Source organism: Tachysurus fulvidraco, chromosome 4 (assembly GCF_022655615.1).
Source record: "Tachysurus fulvidraco isolate hzauxx_2018 chromosome 4, HZAU_PFXX_2.0, whole genome shotgun sequence".
In the NCBI taxonomy this organism is placed as follows: Eukaryota; Metazoa; Chordata; class Actinopteri; order Siluriformes; family Bagridae; genus Tachysurus; species Tachysurus fulvidraco.
This window is the reverse complement of record NC_062521.1, coordinates 7,909,164-7,927,687: the sequence shown is the minus strand read 5'-3', so window position 1 is coordinate 7,927,687 and position 18,524 is coordinate 7,909,164. Positions and strand designations below refer to the sequence as shown.

Sequence of the window (18,524 nt, the reverse complement as noted above, 5' to 3'; positions counted from 1 at the left end):
ACACCTACTGGCTGAACCTCTGCACCAGTATACAGACAGCTGCCAAAACCGGGGATGCAAGGGGCATGTATGAGGGTATAAAGAAGGCAATAGGCCCACCCACCTCTAAGATCGTCCCACTTAAGATCGTCCCACTTAGACGCCATCCCAGACCTGCCAGTCATGGAGGAACTGGACACATCACCCACCCTGGAATAGCTCAGAAAATCTATCGACTGCCTCGCTTATGGGAAAGCCCCTGGGAGTGACGGTATCCCACCTGAAATCCTTAAGATCGGGAAACCAGCACTACTCCAACCCCTGCATGAACTCCTCTGCCTCTGCTGGGGACAAGGACACATCCCCCAGGACATGTGAGATGCAAACATTGTCACTTTGTACAAGAACAAAGGAGACCACAGTGACTGCAACAACTACCGAGGCATATCCCTCCTCAGCATCGTAGGAAAGGCTTTCACCCGTGTCGTCCTGGCGGGCCTGCAGACCCTAGCTACCCAGAGTACCAGTGTGGTTTCCGAGCCAACCGGTCAACTGTAGACATGATCTTCTCACTACAACAGCTGCAGGAGAAGTGTCATGAGCAGCAGATGTCCCTCTACATTGCCTTCACAGACCTGACCAAGGCGTTCGGCCTGGTCAGCCGGAGTGGACTCTTCAGGCTCCTCCCCGGCTGCCCCTCATGACTGCTGGCTATTATAAGATCATTCCACGAGAACATGCACAGCACAGTGTGCTTCAACGGCGCAACATCGGAGGCCTTCCCATTCAGCAGTGGAGTGAAGCAAGACTGTGTCCTTGCACCGACGCTTTTTGACATCTTCTTCTCCATGCTCCTCCAGTATGCCTTCAAGGACTGCAGCAAGGGCGTGTACATCCACACCAGAACTGATGGCAAGCTGTTCAACATCGCCCGTCTCCGTGCTAAGACCAAAGTCACAGAGGTTCTCATCCATGAATTGCTCTTCGCCGACGATGCAGCGTTGACATCACACACAGAATATGGACTGCAGAAATTGGTATGTCGCTTCTCCCACGCCTGCAAGGAGTTCGGACTGACCATCGGTCTGAAGAAGACTAACATAATGGTGCAGGACGCAGACTCCCCTCCCACCATTGCCATCGAGGGGTACAACTTGGAAGTCGTTGAGAACTATACATACCTTGGGTCCACCATCTCCAATTCGCTCTCTGTTGATACTGATGTGAATGGCCGAATTGCCAAAGCATCAGCAGTTATGGCCAGACTGAACCAGAGGGTCTGGAATAACCACAACCTCACTAAGAAGACCAAACTGCGCATCTACCAGGCCTGCGTGCTCAGCACACTCCTCTACAGCAGTGAGGCATGGACCACCTTCGTGAGTCACGAGGTAAAACTCAACAGCTTCCACCTGAGATGCTTGCGGCGCATTCTGCGTATACAATGGCAGGACAAAGTACCCAACACAGAGGTTCTGGAACGCACCGGCATGAACAGCATGTTCACCATTCTCAGCGAGAGGCGCCTTCGCTGGCTCGGCCATGTTAGGAGAATGGACCCAGGCCGCATACCCAAGGACCTGCTGTACGGCGAGCTAGCAGAAGGTGCACGACTGACCGGGCGGCCATGTCTGCGGTACAAAGATGTCTGCAAAAAGGACATGAAGATGGCCAACATCAACGTAAACAACTAGGAGAGCTGTGCTGACGACCGCCCCGCCTGGCGTCTTGCTGTCAGACAGGGCGCTCAGAAAGCCGAGGAGGTGAGAAACACAAACCTCGCTGCAAAGAGAGCCAAGAGGAAGGCAAACCAACAACAGCCTCAGCAAGCATCAGCATTTACCTGCAGCAAGTGCAACTGAGACTGTCACTTCAGGATTGGACTTTTCAGCCACTCGCGAAGGTGCAGATAGGACACCCAAACTGGAAGCTACACCATCGACAGACGGGTGCCGAAGAGATACTCAGACATGGATGCTGATGGAATGTGCAAAAGTGTTTTGTGAGGAAATTGGTAGTTCTGGGTGAGATGAACCATGATGATGTTTATAATCATTATTAACTGTTGTACAAAATAAAAAAATCCTGCCTATGCAAGAAGCTATAATTCATGAATTAGTTCTCAGGGTTTGCTCATATAATACATGCAAATCCTATGAATATGGGATGTGTTACCTGACTAGTCCTGAAGATAATACGGTAATTGTACAGTGACCCCTCCTTCTCCTTCTTCTCTTCAAGCTTTTCTCGTCGCAGACTGATAGCCACAGGACCCAGGTTCTCATCCATGCCAAAGTAGTTCTGCTGGTCTGAAAGAAGAGCAACTTGCATGTTAAAGTGGCAAAGTAAATTTACTTTCTATGGTGGTTCATAATTTTATTTTATTTTTTTACTTAATTATGCTCTAGTTCAAACGCACTTCATATTTTACCATTAAGGAGACAAATTACAGGGTTACTCATATATAAATGAGATATGCCTTAACTTTCTTTTTGGTTAACAGTCACTGTCACTGTTGTTAGTGATTTATGGACAAATTGCAATCATCAAACGTCTGAGAAGCAAGCTTTACTCAAATTGGTCTCTTGATGTTTGTTTCCAAATTCCAGGGTGTTTGGCCACAATTTAAAGGAGAAGAAGCAAAGAAGCTTTTTCATCAGCTGTTATGCCTTTAAAATATTCAGAACAAGTTCGTGGCTTCGCGCTGTTGCTCGTTACAGGTCTCATACGCCTGTGGCTGCAACACGAAACTGCTGAATAATTGTATTGCTTCCGCTAAAGAAAATAGTGCGCTCCGTCTCTACGGTTAGAATCCTGTGTGTCCATGGCAACGCTCTGTTTTTCATGGCAATGGTGTGTTATAGTTAGCAGCGGTCTGTTACCAAGAAATAAAATAGTGTGTGCGTAGAAAAAATTCGTCTACACGCCGCTCAAAAAATAAATAAATAAATAAATAATTTCCACTGTCTAGGAGGCTTTTTGTGTTAAATGATATTTCCTGTATTGTACAGGACAGCTTATGTCCTGATGACCGGTCTTTGCATTATGATTAAAAGAGCTATCAATAAAGTAAATACAAAAAAATGTGCTGTGCAGTCAAGTTCGAGTGTATGCACTGTTTAAACGAGTGTTCTCAACTTCTCACTGATACTTTTGTGATTCGCTGAGTTTTGACAAGTTTTATAGCCTTGACATTGTTTCTTATTCAAAAGTGGTGACAGAAAAAACACAGCCCCCCCAACCTGAAACCTCTTCCCCTGTCACAATCACATCATAATCAAAATTAATAATTAGGCTTAAAAGCAAATGTATATGTACTGTAAGGGAATCAAGTTCAACAATTACATGTAATATTGCTCCAAATATCATCAATAATGGTGTGTGCAATACCATGTATAACTTGCATTAAGTTGGTAATTTACTTTATATACTGTACACCTACAGTTTTGATCTTAGGCTTTTCATTAATCAGCATTAATATGTTATTTTATATTTTAATTTGAAAACATTTTGCATTTGTTTGTTGTTGTTGATAGTTTGAGTTTTTGAAATACAAATTTCAGCATTATCAGTAATCTGTGTGTGCATTTTCCTTGAGAACAAAGCAAGTTGACTCATGATACTATTTGTTTATTATATCGCAATATATTGACCTCAATAATAGCAATATGACATTTTCCCTAAATCGTGCAGCCCTAATTTGAAGGCTTCAGCATGAAGGAGTTGGTGTTGAATCTATAATGAACTCAGATAATCAGCTAATTTATGAGTTGCTCAGAAGTGCCTGGTTACACAACTCCAATCAACTGTATATAAATGAAAAAATGGCATAATGTATGTATGTATGTATAGAAAGAAAGAAAGAAAGAAAGAAAGAAAGAAAGAAAGAAAGTGTTGTATACAATGAATCAAGAAAAAGAAAGAAACATTGCAAAAATGACACCAAACAATATTTTTAATCTAGTCAAATGTGTCAACAATATTTCATTTATTTTGTTATTAATATTTTATTATTTTTTAAGATTCCTTTTACATGAGATGCTTCCTGCCCACCCAGCCTTTTTAGAGAGCGTTCTTCTACCCAGCTGGCTAAGGGTGTCGTTCAGCCTGTTTGGCTTGGTTCTGGACTCCGCTGGGCCTTCTGCAACAGATGTCACTTGGGACACTTTGGCCTTGCCGGACAGTCAGGCATAGTGTTTGTCACGTGTTTTTCACCTGGATTCACCTGTTCCTAATTTCCTGTTTAAAGGAATCTTGTTTATTTATTTCCTCTGCTTTGCATCTAGCAATCTGCATGACAAAATAATGACTAAATTGAGATATTTTCATCAAAAGACAAATATTATGACTAAAATATTACTGTCTAAATGAGTGAAACATAATAAAGCTGCATCCTACAGTAACACACAAACAGTATTTGCCATTAAAGAGTAAATTTCAAATTAAATGAATGCTCTGCTGCTTAGTGCAAAAACAGTTCACAGAGAGGTTCACAGATCCACTGGCCAAGCACAAGTAGACCATCAGCTTCAGTAAAAGAAACAGCACTGTTTGTGCATCACCTCTATTAGCCCACCTGACCTCATAGTTGATTTCTCCTACTTGTTGTGTGATCTGAAAAGGCTTGCAAATGTGTGTATAATATAGAGCCAGTCTATTCAATTGGCTGCCTGCAAGGTAATTTGTTCTGACCATTCATGTAGCCTACTGTGGAAAAGTTTTCTCTAATAAATTTAGTTCAGTCGGACAACAGACCCTACAGTTCTTAAGTAATGTGTGTTTCATTCAGGACAAGCTGCATTCGCAGCACAGAGCTGGTGTCACGTGATATTAACCAAGTGGTACGAGCAGCCTCTCCTGTGAGATGCGATGACTGACAGGACGAAGACAGATGAGAACTTTTGTTAGTATCATTTGTTCTGTTCATTTTTTAGTTCAGTTTTATTCTCACACACACACACACACACACACACACACACACACACACACACACACACACACACAAAAAACAACAACATTAATCCTCCTTTACTACCCTGGCTGTGCCTACATGTGAATATCGTCACTCTCACACATGAATGTTATTAAAACAAGTAATCACGGGGGGTGCTAGTGGGACCTCGCTGAAGATGGCCGCTTAATTCGGTAGCTCTGTGCTGGTTCCCTTTTCTTTTTTATTTATCTTTGGTTAATCCAAATTATGCTCAAAGTGTGTTGTACCAACATCGAACATTGTCAAAGAACGAATAAATGCGTGATTTTCCACTTTTCACGTCCTCCCGGCCCTTCAGAAGCGTTAAGAAAAAAAACAGCTGAGCAGGAGGAGGCAATATTGACGGTAGACTAAGTACAATTGACAACCGTTTGGACAATATTTCTACCTCAGTTACCTCAATACAGGAAGCCCTTTCTAATTTGTCCGGCAGTGTATTGAAATGCAAAAACTTCCTTGCTCGGTTCTACACATGTTTCAGATTTAATACAGTCTTAAGTGTTCAGTTTTTATTACTTTTGGTTATTCTATGACTATGCACAATACAGCCAGGTTTGTCACATGGAATGTTAAAGGGTTAGGACATGTGATTAAGAGGAGAAAGATACTAACTTATCTTAAAAAGCAGAAAACTACAATTGTTATGCTTCAAGAGACACATTTATCTGATTCAGAACATTTAAAACTAAAACAAGATTGGTAGGACAGATATTTTTTTCATCCTGTAAAGCAAATTCCAGGAAGAGGGGCACAATTATTTTAATTAGTAAACACTTCCCCTTTATTTTAGATCAATAGATCAATGACCCGGACAGAAGATATGTTTTAATTACAGGCACAGTGTATAGTCAACCTATTGTCATACTGAATGTATACGCTCCGAATGAAGACTCACCTGAATTCTTGTCTAAAACCATACTTTTGTTTAACCAGCACTGTAAGGGCTTGGGAGTTTGCGCCGGTGATTTTAACTGTGTTATGGACCAAAAAATGGATAATTCTACCTTAGACTCAGCCACTAATCTTACATCATCCCTGGTCCTTAGAGAACTTTGCAATGAGTCTGGCATTATCGATGTCTGGCGAGAATTTAACAGGGGGAGTAAAGAATACACTTTTTACTCTAACGCCCACGGATCCTGTTCAAGATTAGACTACATTCTGATTCATACCCAATATCTTCACACAGTGTCTGCCTGCCAAATTGGTCCAATTGTTCTGTCCGATCATGCTCCAGTCCAGCTGGATATGACGCTAAGCGAACACAGGACTACAAAGTTCTGGAGATTAAATTCCTCCACACTGAACGATTTGGCATTTTGTGAATTAGTTCGGGATGGATTAAAAAACTATTGGACAGATAATGAGAACTCACCTGTATCATCTGCAACTATTTGGGACGCTGCAAAGGCTACAATTAGAGGGCATATTATATCTTATAATTCGGCACGCAGACAGGCTTGGTCCAAAAAAAGACAGAACCTTGAAAGAGAAGTAAAAAGATAGGAGTGTCTACACAGTACAGTCCCTACTCAGACAAATTGGGCCCAACTATGTCGAGTCAGAGCTGAACTTAATCTGGATCACACAAATCATATTAAAAAGCTTATATTCCTTTCTAAACAAAAATATTATGAATATGCAAATAAACCTAACAGATTACTGGCCCACCAAATAAAAAAAAAACACAAAGTGAAAGAACAATTAAGTCAATGAAGTCCCCGGATGGCTCAATCACACACAATGCTACTTCGATTAACGATTTATTTAGAGATTTCTACAAAACGTTATATAAATCGCAAGTCATGGCTAAACAATTTGATATTATCAAATTTTTAGAAGGAATCCCTCTTATGACTATTTCTGAAGATGATATAGTATTTTTTTAATTCACCCCTGTCATCGGTAGAAATCTTCAGTGCAATCCAATCTATGCCTGCCAACAAATCTCCAGGCCCTGACGGATTTCCCTGTGAGTTTTACAAAAAGTTTTGGCCAGAACTCTCTCCTATCTTAATGCCCGCTCTCCAAGATTTACTAGACCATTGAGTGGCCCCCGAGTCGTGGAAAACGTCATCAATTTGTTTAATTCCAAAAAAGGAAAAGACCTTCAAGAATGTGCCTCTTACAGGCCAATAAGTCTCCTGAATACCGATTATAAAATACTTGCTAAGGTCATTGCTCGCAGGCTCGAAACAGTATTGCCATATATCATTAAGCCGGACCAGACGGGATTCATAAAATCAAGTTTTGGCACAGATAATATTCGCAGACTCTTGATCATCATAGATTCAATACAAGCACGTAAACTCCCAGCCCTTATTATCTCCCTGGATGCAGAAAAAGCCTTCAATAGAGTCGAATGGGAATTTCTTTTTGCCACTCTCAAGAAATTTAATTTAGGTCCTGCCACAGGATTTGCTGAAACAGTTTTACACTGCCATCATCGAATCCATCCTCTGCACCTCGGTAACTGTTTGGTTCAGCTCAGCCACCAAATTCGACCTCAGAAGACTACAGAGGGTAGTCCGGACTGCTGAGCAAATCATTGGCACAACTCTCCCCACTCTTCAAGACCTGTACTCCTCCAGAGTGTGCAAAAGAGCAAAGAAAATCACCCTGGACCCCTCACATCCAGCACACTCCCTCTGAACTGTTGCCATCTGGTCGGCGCTAGAGACCCCTGAGCTCCAGAACGACCAGACATAGGAAGTTTCTTCCCTCAAGCAATCAACCTGATGAACAATTAACACCATGGAACACACAACACATAATATTTGCACTATGTATACCTCAATTGCACATTTCATACTTGCACACTGTACATACATGCATACATATTGTCAGAATGTTTGTTTACTTCAACTGAACATTTCACAATTGCACATGTGTACATACAAATTGTATATATTGTATACTTATTTGCATATGTATATTTCATATGTTTATTTAAACTGCACATTTCACACCTGTAAATGTGTACATACAATTTCATGTATACTACATATGTCATTCTGTTACACTGTGGTGATTATGTCACTAAAACAAATTCCTCGCATGTGAAAACATGCCTGGCAATAAAGCTGATTCTGATTCTGAAATTCATCGATTTGATAAAATTGCTTTATACTAATCCACGAGCTACAGTCACTATGAATGGTTTGATCTCAAAACCCTTTGTCATACAAAGAGGTACGAGTTAGGGGTGTCCTCTTTCATCCCTGCTTTTCACCCTCGTAATCGAACCACTCGCTGAATCTATAAGGCAGTGCCAACACCTTTCTGGTATAATGGTGGGAGATGAGGAACATCGGATTTCTTTATATGCAGATGACATACTGCTGTATATTTCTGAACCAGAGAAGTCCGTTCCAGCAATATTAAAGTGTATTTCAGAATATAGTAGCTTATCTGGATATAAAATTAATTTGTCAAAATTCATGGCGCTTTCTCTTAAAATTTCTGCTCCAAATGATCTTACATCTCTCTCACCCTTCAAAATAACTACTTTTAAATATCCCGGCATATTCGTCACACCACTATTTACAGATTTATTTAGAACAAATTATGCCCCTCTTCTAGATTCCATTAAAAAAGACCCTAACACCTGGCGGACACTCCCTATTTCTTTTCTGAGCAGGATTAACGTGATCAGAATGAATATTCTAACTAAGTTTCTATATTTATTTCAATCCCTAACTTGTCATTTACCAAATGTTTTCTTTAAAAACATCAATAAGCACTTTTCTAAATTCATCTGGAACCACAAAATGCCTCAAATTAGTTTCAACAAATTAATGAAAAAACCAAAGGATAAAGGAGGAGTCGCCTTACCGAACTTTCGTCTGTACTATTGGTCAGCACAGGTGAAGCATATGGTTAGTTGGTACAATGAAAGGACCGATTCTAGATGGCTTAATCTGGGAGCAAGGGCTTGTGCTCCTCTCCCAATAAAATTTCTGCCTTTTATTGCAAATACCAAAAAGCTTAAATGTGCCTCAACAAGTTTCACCATTTCAAACACCCTTTGGATATGGAGAGACGTTAAACTGTATCTTAAGATTCCAGCTGAACTCATACTTTTGTCACCTATTGCTTTTAATCCTGACTTCCCTATATCTCTGCAAAATATCGGCCTTTCAGTCTGGTCTAAGTTAGGGATCTCGCAATTATCTTGTCTCTTTTCAGGCGAGGCATTAAAATCCTTCCAAGAAATATGGCACCAATATAGTATCCCATAGTCCCATTTCTTCAAATACCTTCAATTGCGTCATTTCATAAAACCTCTGTCTGATAATGGTAAGCTGAGACGTGATCTTACTGACATAGAACAAGTTATAATAAAAAAATCTCTCTAAGGGGTTAATATCTAAAATATATAATGCCTTGGTTGATTCGTGTACTTCCTCCTTAGAGAGCTTGGAAAAATGTGGGAAAAAGACCTAGGCCACGGAATTACCGATATGGACCACCATATGTAACAATGTGTTCCCTAAATGTACTTCTTTGGGGATTCACGAACTCAACTACAGATTTTTTAACAGAGTTTACCTTACACCTTCACATCTAAGAAAGATTTACAAAGACTCCTCCGATCTCTGTTTTAATTGCAAGAAACACAAAGGAACATTCCTTCAATGCTTCTGGTATTGTGACAAAATCTTTTCTTTTTGGACTAAAGTATTATAAACTAAAACTATTTTTTACAAAGGCTCCTTAAGTTTAAATTTTGTTTCTCGTTGGGATTGTATCTGCTGTATAATGGAATTGAGACTGTGTTTGACTTCCACACAAGGCAACTGTTTTTAAATTTGGTGTACCTGGCAAAGAAATGTATTTTGTTATTGTGGTCTTCTCCTCAGGCACCTTCTGTTAAAATGTGGTTGTCTCAAATGTCCATATTACATCCTCTTGAGAAGCTCACTTATGACTTACACCCAAGGTCTAAGGACTTTTGGCAGATATGGACACCTCTCTGGTGCCACATTAACAACCTCTCTTGATCTTCTGTGTTACAGTGTACATTTCGTTATTTGCCTGAATGTGCTATCTTTTTCCATTGATTGTCCACTTTTAATTGTTTTTTATTGTATACTTGAGAATGTATCACTATGTTTATGTACATCTGAGTAACCGACCAATAAAAATAAAAAAAACAAATAAAAAAAACAACAACAAAAAAACAAGTAATCACGGATCACAGCCCAGTACAAGCACCACTGTATGTATTGTGCTGACAAATTACATCTGATTTCACTACTTTTAGATTTCATGGGAAATCTAAAAATGTCATTTCTTTCATTAGAAGGCAGACTTCTATTATTGCCTATTATTGATGTCTATATAGATAATAGATGGCTGTTGTAGTTTAAATAGAAATACAAAAATAATTCTGACAAAAATACGATGAAACAATGTTATTTTCCATATTATGAACTATTTTATTATGTATGTTTAAGTTTCAGTTAATTTAGTTAAATTCTAAATGAGTGCAATATGGCTCTCTGATTTACCGATTTTAATGTAGAAAAAAGCCTACTTGGGTATCTTATAATGCCCTGTTTTTGTTGCTATGCAGTTCCTAAATACAACACAAGCATGTTCAAATGTAGGAAAAGAAAGCTTACATGGATGTTTTACGGTGCAAAAATACAACATATGGACTCCTATGTTGTTGTTTTATCATCGCTCACATTGCAAACCATATCACTCTGGGCCCCTCATTTGTGATGCTTTTCATGAATTGGCCCCCATGAGAAACTAATTGAATAGCCCTGATATAGAGTTTGGGTGGGTAGCAAAGTGAGTGCTTTATCTCCCACTTATACAGTAGCATTCTCAAAGCTGAGTATCCCATTCTTGTGCCTGAAGCAAATGATGGCCCTACACACCCCTCACACACACTCTTCACCCTCCTGCCGTCTGGAAAAAGGTACCGAAGCATTCGGGCCCTCACGACCAGACTGTGTAACAGTTTCTTCCCACAAGCCATCAGACTTCTTAATAACTGAACTGAACTGTACTGAGCACAACATACACACACATCATCTGTATGGACTGCACAGACCCAGACAAAACACACAGACTGACACATCAAAATGTTTACATGCTGTTTTGCACACTTTTTTGCTCTTTTGCACAAACTGTCCAACATTTCAGTCGTTTTGCACATACTATACAATATTTAGGTCATTTGCTGTTTTTGCACAATTCTATATATTATCTCAAGGACCCGCTGCTAAGAAACTGTGTTCATTCTAATGTTACTGCAAGAAATATTGTTTGAACATTCAGTATTCACATACAGTATATCAGAGGTGGCAAAAGTACACACATCCTTTACTCAAGTAGAAGTACAGATACTCATTTTTTAAAAGACTCCAGTAAAAGTATCACCATGGCCATATCCCAAACTGTAGGTAGATTCCAGCTCTGTCCTTGAAAACAACTCAAAATTATTGTGATGATTTACAAATGAAAAAATTAATGTTAATTAAATTAAGCACTTCATGTTTTTTGGGTTGACACCAGGGGCGGTTCTAGGATTTCATCTTTAGGGGGTTTAGCCCTCAGTGAGAATTTAAAACAAGAAGAGTTCTATATTATATATTATATGACAACTCTGGTAATAAGAATAGTGACATTTCACTGCTTTGGTTGCCGTCTTTGTAATGAGTAAAAGTAAGAAGTTGTCTGAAAAATAAATAGTGGAGTAAAGTACTGATACCAGAAAAATGTATTAAGTACAGTAACGAAGTATTTTTACTCCGTTACTTCCCACATCTGCTAGGTTGCACAGTTGCAGTTTATGTGGCTAAGACTATTTACAAGTCCTCAGTCCTGGCTTTGCTTTATGTAGCACCATGATCCTTGAGAAATGGTTTCACCAGAGAGAAAAAAGGGGGCTTTAAATCAGGAAACACAAAAGAACTGAGTGCTATACAGCAGTGGTCCCCAACCTCCGGGCCGCCGACCGGTACCGGTCCGTGGACCAAATGGTAGCGGGTCGCCCAAGGAACATTAAATGATTTCCATTTTATTTACTGTGGTGTATTTCTCTCGGGTTTGTGCGACTTTCCATGGATGAGAGGTTAACCAGGAGCTGCGAGACGTCACCTAAAGCCGCACCAATACCACGCATGCGCAAAATATCATGATATCGAGCCGGTTTTAGGTGACGTCTGGAGCTGAGCGGCTTCAAGTGGCAGTGGCGTGTAGCTTTGGTGGCGAGATCGTTGTAGCTTTGGTGTATATCGCTCTTCTCTCTGTTCACCTGTACTTTGTCATGTTTAAAAGTGCTTGGTGTACGTGTATATTGTGTTTGCTCAAATTTAACTCACAAATTAGCAAAAATGAGTACGAAACAGATGGAACCGTCTCGTGGCAAGCTCATGGTTCTCATCGATTAAGCGTTGTAGTGAGTTAAAAAGGCATGTTTAAATACAATTAAATTAAAATTATTCATTTAAATTTAATTGTATAGCCATCACCCCCCACCCCCAGCGGGCCGCGGTAAAATGATCAAACATTGACCAGTCCGCGGCGAAAAAAAGGTTGGGGACCACTGCTATACAGGATGACCAGGGAGGGCAAAGCCTGCTACAGGAGGAGGATGGAGAATCAGCTGCAAGAGAATAATATTAGTGAAGTGTGAAAAGGCCTAAACGCCCCAAAAGGCCAGAGGAATGCTGACTCCCAGGCCATGGAGAATCCGAAATGGGTGAATGAACTGAAAATTTTCTTCAATGATCTGTCACATGCTCCTTCCCCTACCCAGTCATCTGTGAGAAATCGCATGAACTGTTGTCATTGTTGAGTATGATAGAGGAAAGCTTATTAGAACTGGACAAGGGAATAGAGGAGGCAACACCAACAGACGAACTCGAGGACGAGGTTGATAGCGCGCAGGAATATCAAGACCGTATTGTGTTGTGGAAAAGACATACCACCCGACTGATTCAAGGCAGCAGAGATTCAACTGCTTGTCAAAGTGACGTAAGTGCTGACAGATCACATAATAGCCAGTCAGTTAAATTATCGAAGTTGATAATTGACAAATTTGATGGAAAAATAAGTGCTTGGCAAGAATTTTGGAACCAATCTGAGACTGCCATTCACTTAAATGATGCACTGTGCAAGAGAGAAAAGTTCACCTACATGAAATCCTACTTAACTGGAGCTTCAGCTAAGGGAGTGGCAGGCCTTACATTGAGTGATAGTAATTATGATGCTGAAATTACATTGCTTAGTGACAGATTTGGAAGGAAGGACCTTGTAATGAATGCACATATGTCAAAACTGCTAAACCTGATTCCCTTGAAGAAATCATATGACATCACAGCATTAAGACAGCTGTATGATGAATTTGAGATACAGATTTGCAGTTTAGAGTCGGCAGGCATTCACTGTGATACTTATGGCAGCCTTCTTTGTCCAATACTAATGCAGCCGATTCCAAATGACATTGCATTCAGTTATACAAGAAAGGCTGGCACAAATGAGGTATGGAGTGTACCTGAGTTCATGGCATTTTTACAGCTTGAAGTTCAGAGTAGAGAAAGAGCACAGCAGCTCACAAGATCCAAATGCGTACAAAGGGAAACTGTTCAGAAACTATTTACCAAAGCAGTGCCAGGTAGTGAATCATGACCCAAAAGACTGAATGCTCCATCAGCTGCTGCGTAGCACACAGCTTGTCCAACAGTTGCAACAAACTGTGTATTCTATGACAGCGGACAGTCAGAGAGTAGCGAACACAGTGTTGCTGCAGACAGCAAAGGCATGGACTGAGGGTCCAGGAGGGAGAAAAATTGTACGGTGTTTGATAGATGAAAGTAGTCAACGAAGCTTCATTCTTGAAAAGCTGGTCAGAAGTTTGCATCTACCAGTACTAAGACAAGAGACATTGATCCTCCACACCTTTAGTTCCACCAATCCAGTCATGACCAAGCGTAACACTGTAAAAATTATATTAGAAAATGTGTGGAACACACAGCAGAAAATTGAGATTGATGCTATTGAGACCCCGCAAGTGTCTTCAGCTTTCATGAAGGTACCTGATGATCAAATTCAAAGACTGATGAAAGAGAAGGGACTGAAGCTCACAGATTTTCTGCTTGAGGGTGTTGATCCAGAACTTCTAGTGCTCATTGGAGCAGATTTCTACTGGAAGATGTATCTGGGAAGATTGAGAGGTTAACAGATTCCCTTGTGGCTCTGGACAGCGCCTTTGGCTGGACCATTCAAGGTATTGCTTCAAACTCAAGCGAGATGGAAACCACATTTATGCACATTAGCGTGGCAGAAGACAATCAGATCTAAAGGCAGTTACATGCGTTTTGGGAAACTGAATCTCTCGGCATCGTCCATGACAAATCCCCAAGTGCAAAAGAAGCTGAAGTGCTAGAGACATTTGAACAGACGGTATGCTTTAAAACAGATGGAGACATATCAAAGCTTAAAGACAATGGCAAACAATGTTGCAAGAAAGAGGTTTGAAGCTCTCATGATTTAGAAGATTTAGAACTGACAATGTGCTCTATGAGAGATACAGTGATGTGATTCAAGAATATCTGCAGCAAGAGATATGTGAGGAAATACAGGACACACAAGTAGCAGAGCAGACCAGCACAGCAAAGTATTACATGCCACACCATCCAGTAATCCGAGATGATAAGGTAACAACCAAATTGAGAAGTGTTTGATGCACAATGAGGGGTCACCCTCCCTCAGTGACTGTTTGCTTATCGGGCCTAACTTAAATCCAGACTTACTCCATGTGCTTATCAAGTTCCACCTTCACAAGGTTGCCTCACAGCTGATATTGCAATGGCTTTTCTGCAGATTGGACTGAAAGAGAGGGACAGAGATTAGTGAGGTTCTTATATAATTCTGAAAAGGAGCTCTGCACTATGAGAATGAGAATTTTCTGTTGGCGACAATTAGAACCCATCTCAAACAGTATGAGTCTTAACAGCCAGAAACTGTGGCAATACTCCGAGAGTCACTATATGTGGATGACCTCATTGCAAGCTCACCTAATGTAAAAAAGGCCTGTTCTATAACAGCACAAGCAAAGGCCATCTTGGCTGCTGCAGGAATGGAGCTGCGGAAATAGACAACCAACTCCTCTGACCTAAGATGGATGAACGACCAGATTGAAAGCCCAGCAGATTCAGAACGACCAGATTGAAAGCCCAGCAAATTCAGAGATGCACAACGTTACATTGACAGTATTGGGATTAATATGGAGGCAAGACCATGATGACTTTGAGTTCAACTTGCAGCAAGTGCTGGATGTTTTGAAAAGGAAAAAGAGTAATAAGCAGAGTGTTCTTCAGATATCATCCCGTATCGTTGATCCAATAGGTTTCCTAACACCCTATACCATCCGTGTAAAATGCCTCTTCCAGGAAATGTGGGAGCGAGGTCTCAAGTGGGATGAGGAACTACCCCAAGATTTAACCACAAATTGAAGCAATGGTGTGACGAGTTGCCACAGCTACACCTTGTGGCCATCGCAAGATGGTATCACATCTTGACAAATCAGCAAAGTGAGACAGTCAGGCTCCATGTCTTTTGCAATGCAAGTAAAAAGGCTTACTGTGCAGTTGGATATCTGCAAGGTAAGAGTGAGACTGCATAAATGATTTCAACAATGGTAGCCTCAAAGAGTTGCGCCTCTAAAGAAAATGATTCTTCCTGGAGCTAATGGGAGCCTTGATAGGTGCCAGGCTAGCTCATAACCTGTCAAAAGCTCTTAAAATCAGAGAAAGCCAGCTCCATATGTGGACAGACTCAATGATAGTCTTGAGCTGGAGCAGTTCAGCGCAAAAATGGAAGCCCTTTGTGGAAAATTGAGTGACTGAGATTCAGACTCTCACTAAACCAGAGGCAGTCACACAGCAATGGAAAACATAATCCAGCAGATCTGCCAACAAGAGGACAATCTGTAGGCAAGTAGATTGATAATCACTTGTGGTGGAATGGACCTGATTTTCTATAGTCAGTGAACTCTAAATTCCAAGTTGCAGTGCAATTTAGCAGCACAGACAAAAGAGAGATGCTGCTTGAACTAAAGGGGGGGAGGGGGGGGGAGGTGTTGCAATTATTATTTGCTGAATTATTGACAATGAACAAAGCTAAATATAAAGTTAAAATAATCATCATTGCTTTAATGTTTATATTCATTTTGTTGCTTACCTTCACAACATTTTCTTTAAAACATTTCCCATGAGCAGCAGCCCGAGAGACAATCTTTTACAACCTATGACATTTTACAACCTATGCTGCTGAGAGACAAACTGGAGTAGACACCATTACCTTACTAACCGTCCACAGTAATTGAGGGCTCAGAACTGTGTGTCTGATAATCTTCAGTATAGGGCAGGGGTGGGCAAACTTTTTGATTCGTAGGCCACAATGGTTTCTAAAATTTGACAGAGGCCGGGCCAGAATAGGGGATTGGTGTGTTTGTGACCTAATATAAATTAAATGTAAAAACCATTACATGAAAAGATTTGGCCTTTAACAGGCAGCAAAACACCATTGTGCTTAGTTTATTGTAAAAATTGTTTTACAAATTTATTAATTTAATAACGTAGTAATAAACTCCCATTCAGTTTCAGTGGGAACAGTGTTGTTGGTCTCCTTTTTTTGCAAGTGCATCAATGTCTGGTGTTGTATTTGTTGTGACAATTCTCAAAATAGATCCGAGGTGTTGGTCAGTTAACTTGGATCTGTGACGGGCTTTGTTGATGTTCATGACTCTGAATGTCTGTTCACACACATAGGTTGAACCAAACAACGTCAGCATCTTCTGTGCCATCCTCTGGAGGTTTGGAAACGTGGATTCGTTAAGTGAAGCATAAAAGTTTGCCTTTGCTCTCCGGACACAAGAGACCTGCTGTCTCAACCATGAATTCTTTTAAAAATTCGCCTTCGGAGAAAGGCTTACTGGCCTTTGCCAATTTGAATGCCAGCAAAAAACTTGCCTTAGTACTTGACTCTTGAATCGCAGTTTGTCTGTGAAAAAGATTTTTCTGAGTCTGTAAATTAGTCGTCAATCACTGAGCTGTGGCCGCCCATTCTTGTGGAGACTGTTTACTAGCGTATTTAGCATGTTTTGTGGGAAAATGATGGCTGATGTTGTATTCTTTAAAAACTGCTACAGTTTCTTGGCATATCAGACATACAGCTGTTGATCGGACTTCAGTGAAAAAATATTTTGTTGTCCACTCTTTACTGAACAATTGGCACTCACTGTCTACTTTTTTTTTTCTTCGGTCCGCTCATTTTTACTGAAGTGCTGAAAGTGCAAAGCGACAAAATGAAGTAGAGACTAAGCGTAATGCATCATACTCAAGGGTCAATGTCTTCGGGGTGCGCCAATTTACTCTTCCATGTCAAATAAATAACCAAACGCAACGTTTGGTTATTTATTTGACATGGAAGAGTAAATTGGTTACTTTAATTTAATTTCTGATAACCTTAGACCTATACAATTGTATTCACAACATACTTAATTATCACAACATACATAATTAGCACTTACGAGGATGAGAAAAGCTCAAGAACTGAATGATCTGAATGATTTGTGCTTCATGCAAATAAAAGGCTTTGGAACACTGAAAAAAAAAGTTTTGAAATTGTTTACTCTTTTCATAACTGGAAAATGATGACCCTTTTTTAATTCACCTTTCCAAATAATATAAATATATTTCTATTACATGTCAATTACAAATTTTACAAAATAATAATTTATTGTAGTAATAACATTTGTGCCGCCTGTAATAGACACTCATATTTCATTATTTACAAACAACTCTAACAATTCGTTTTCTACTGTATGGCCAATTGTACATGGCCAATGGCCAAGTTTTATTATTCCTATTTTTTACTTTCAGCTTTTCACGTTTGGGGTTGCCACAGCAAATCGCCTGTTTGGAATCCTCTGCTCTTATATATTTATGTTCTCATTTAACACATATATATCTCCTTTTCGGCCTTTCTCTTGACCTCTTACCTGGCAACTCTAACTCCAATATGACCAACCATCTCAATCTAGCCACTCATACCTTGTCCCCAATACCGCCAACCTGAGCTGTTCCTCGGATATGCTCATTCCTAATCCTGTCAATCCTCATCACTCCTAAAGATAACCTGAACATCCTCATCTCTGCTACCTTGATCTCTACCTCTACAGGTGGTCAGTAACTTTCTACCTATATCTTTAATCACCCTTATCTGTTGTACATCCTTCAAAACTCTATCTCACTAACTTGTACAAGTCCTTGTCACCTTCCAAGCAACCTGGCATACAACTCATAGTATGGTTCCTGTTTGGCCTTTGCCACGTCCCTGCTCCAATTCCTCGTAACCCTGTCTACTGTCTTCAGTCCTTTCTACGTCCCACTTGACTTTAGCTAGCCTCTTCCACTGAATGATGTCCTGTATTTCCTTGTTTCACCACCATGTTTCCTTATCTTCTTTATTCCTTCCAGATTACACACCTAGCATTCTCCTACCTGTCTCCCTGATTACTTCTGCTTTC

General features: G+C 40.3%; 1 protein-coding gene across 6 annotated transcripts in view; it reads right to left on the bottom strand.

Annotated features, from left to right (window-relative positions):
- Positions 1 to 18,524, bottom strand: part of LOC113655237 (signal-induced proliferation-associated 1-like protein 2) — a 151,991-nt gene that overhangs the window by 109,708 nt on the left and 23,759 nt on the right. For all 6 annotated transcript variants that reach the window (XR_007140347.1, XM_047812116.1, XM_047812117.1 and 3 more), the window contains exon 3: positions 2,155 to 2,288. Coding sequence is in view for 5 of the 6 variants with exons in the window: in XM_047812116.1 (XP_047668072.1) it covers positions 2,155 to 2,288 (134 nt within the window). In the remaining variant the exon portion in view is untranslated. The remainder of the gene's footprint in view (positions 1 to 2,154; positions 2,289 to 18,524) is intronic.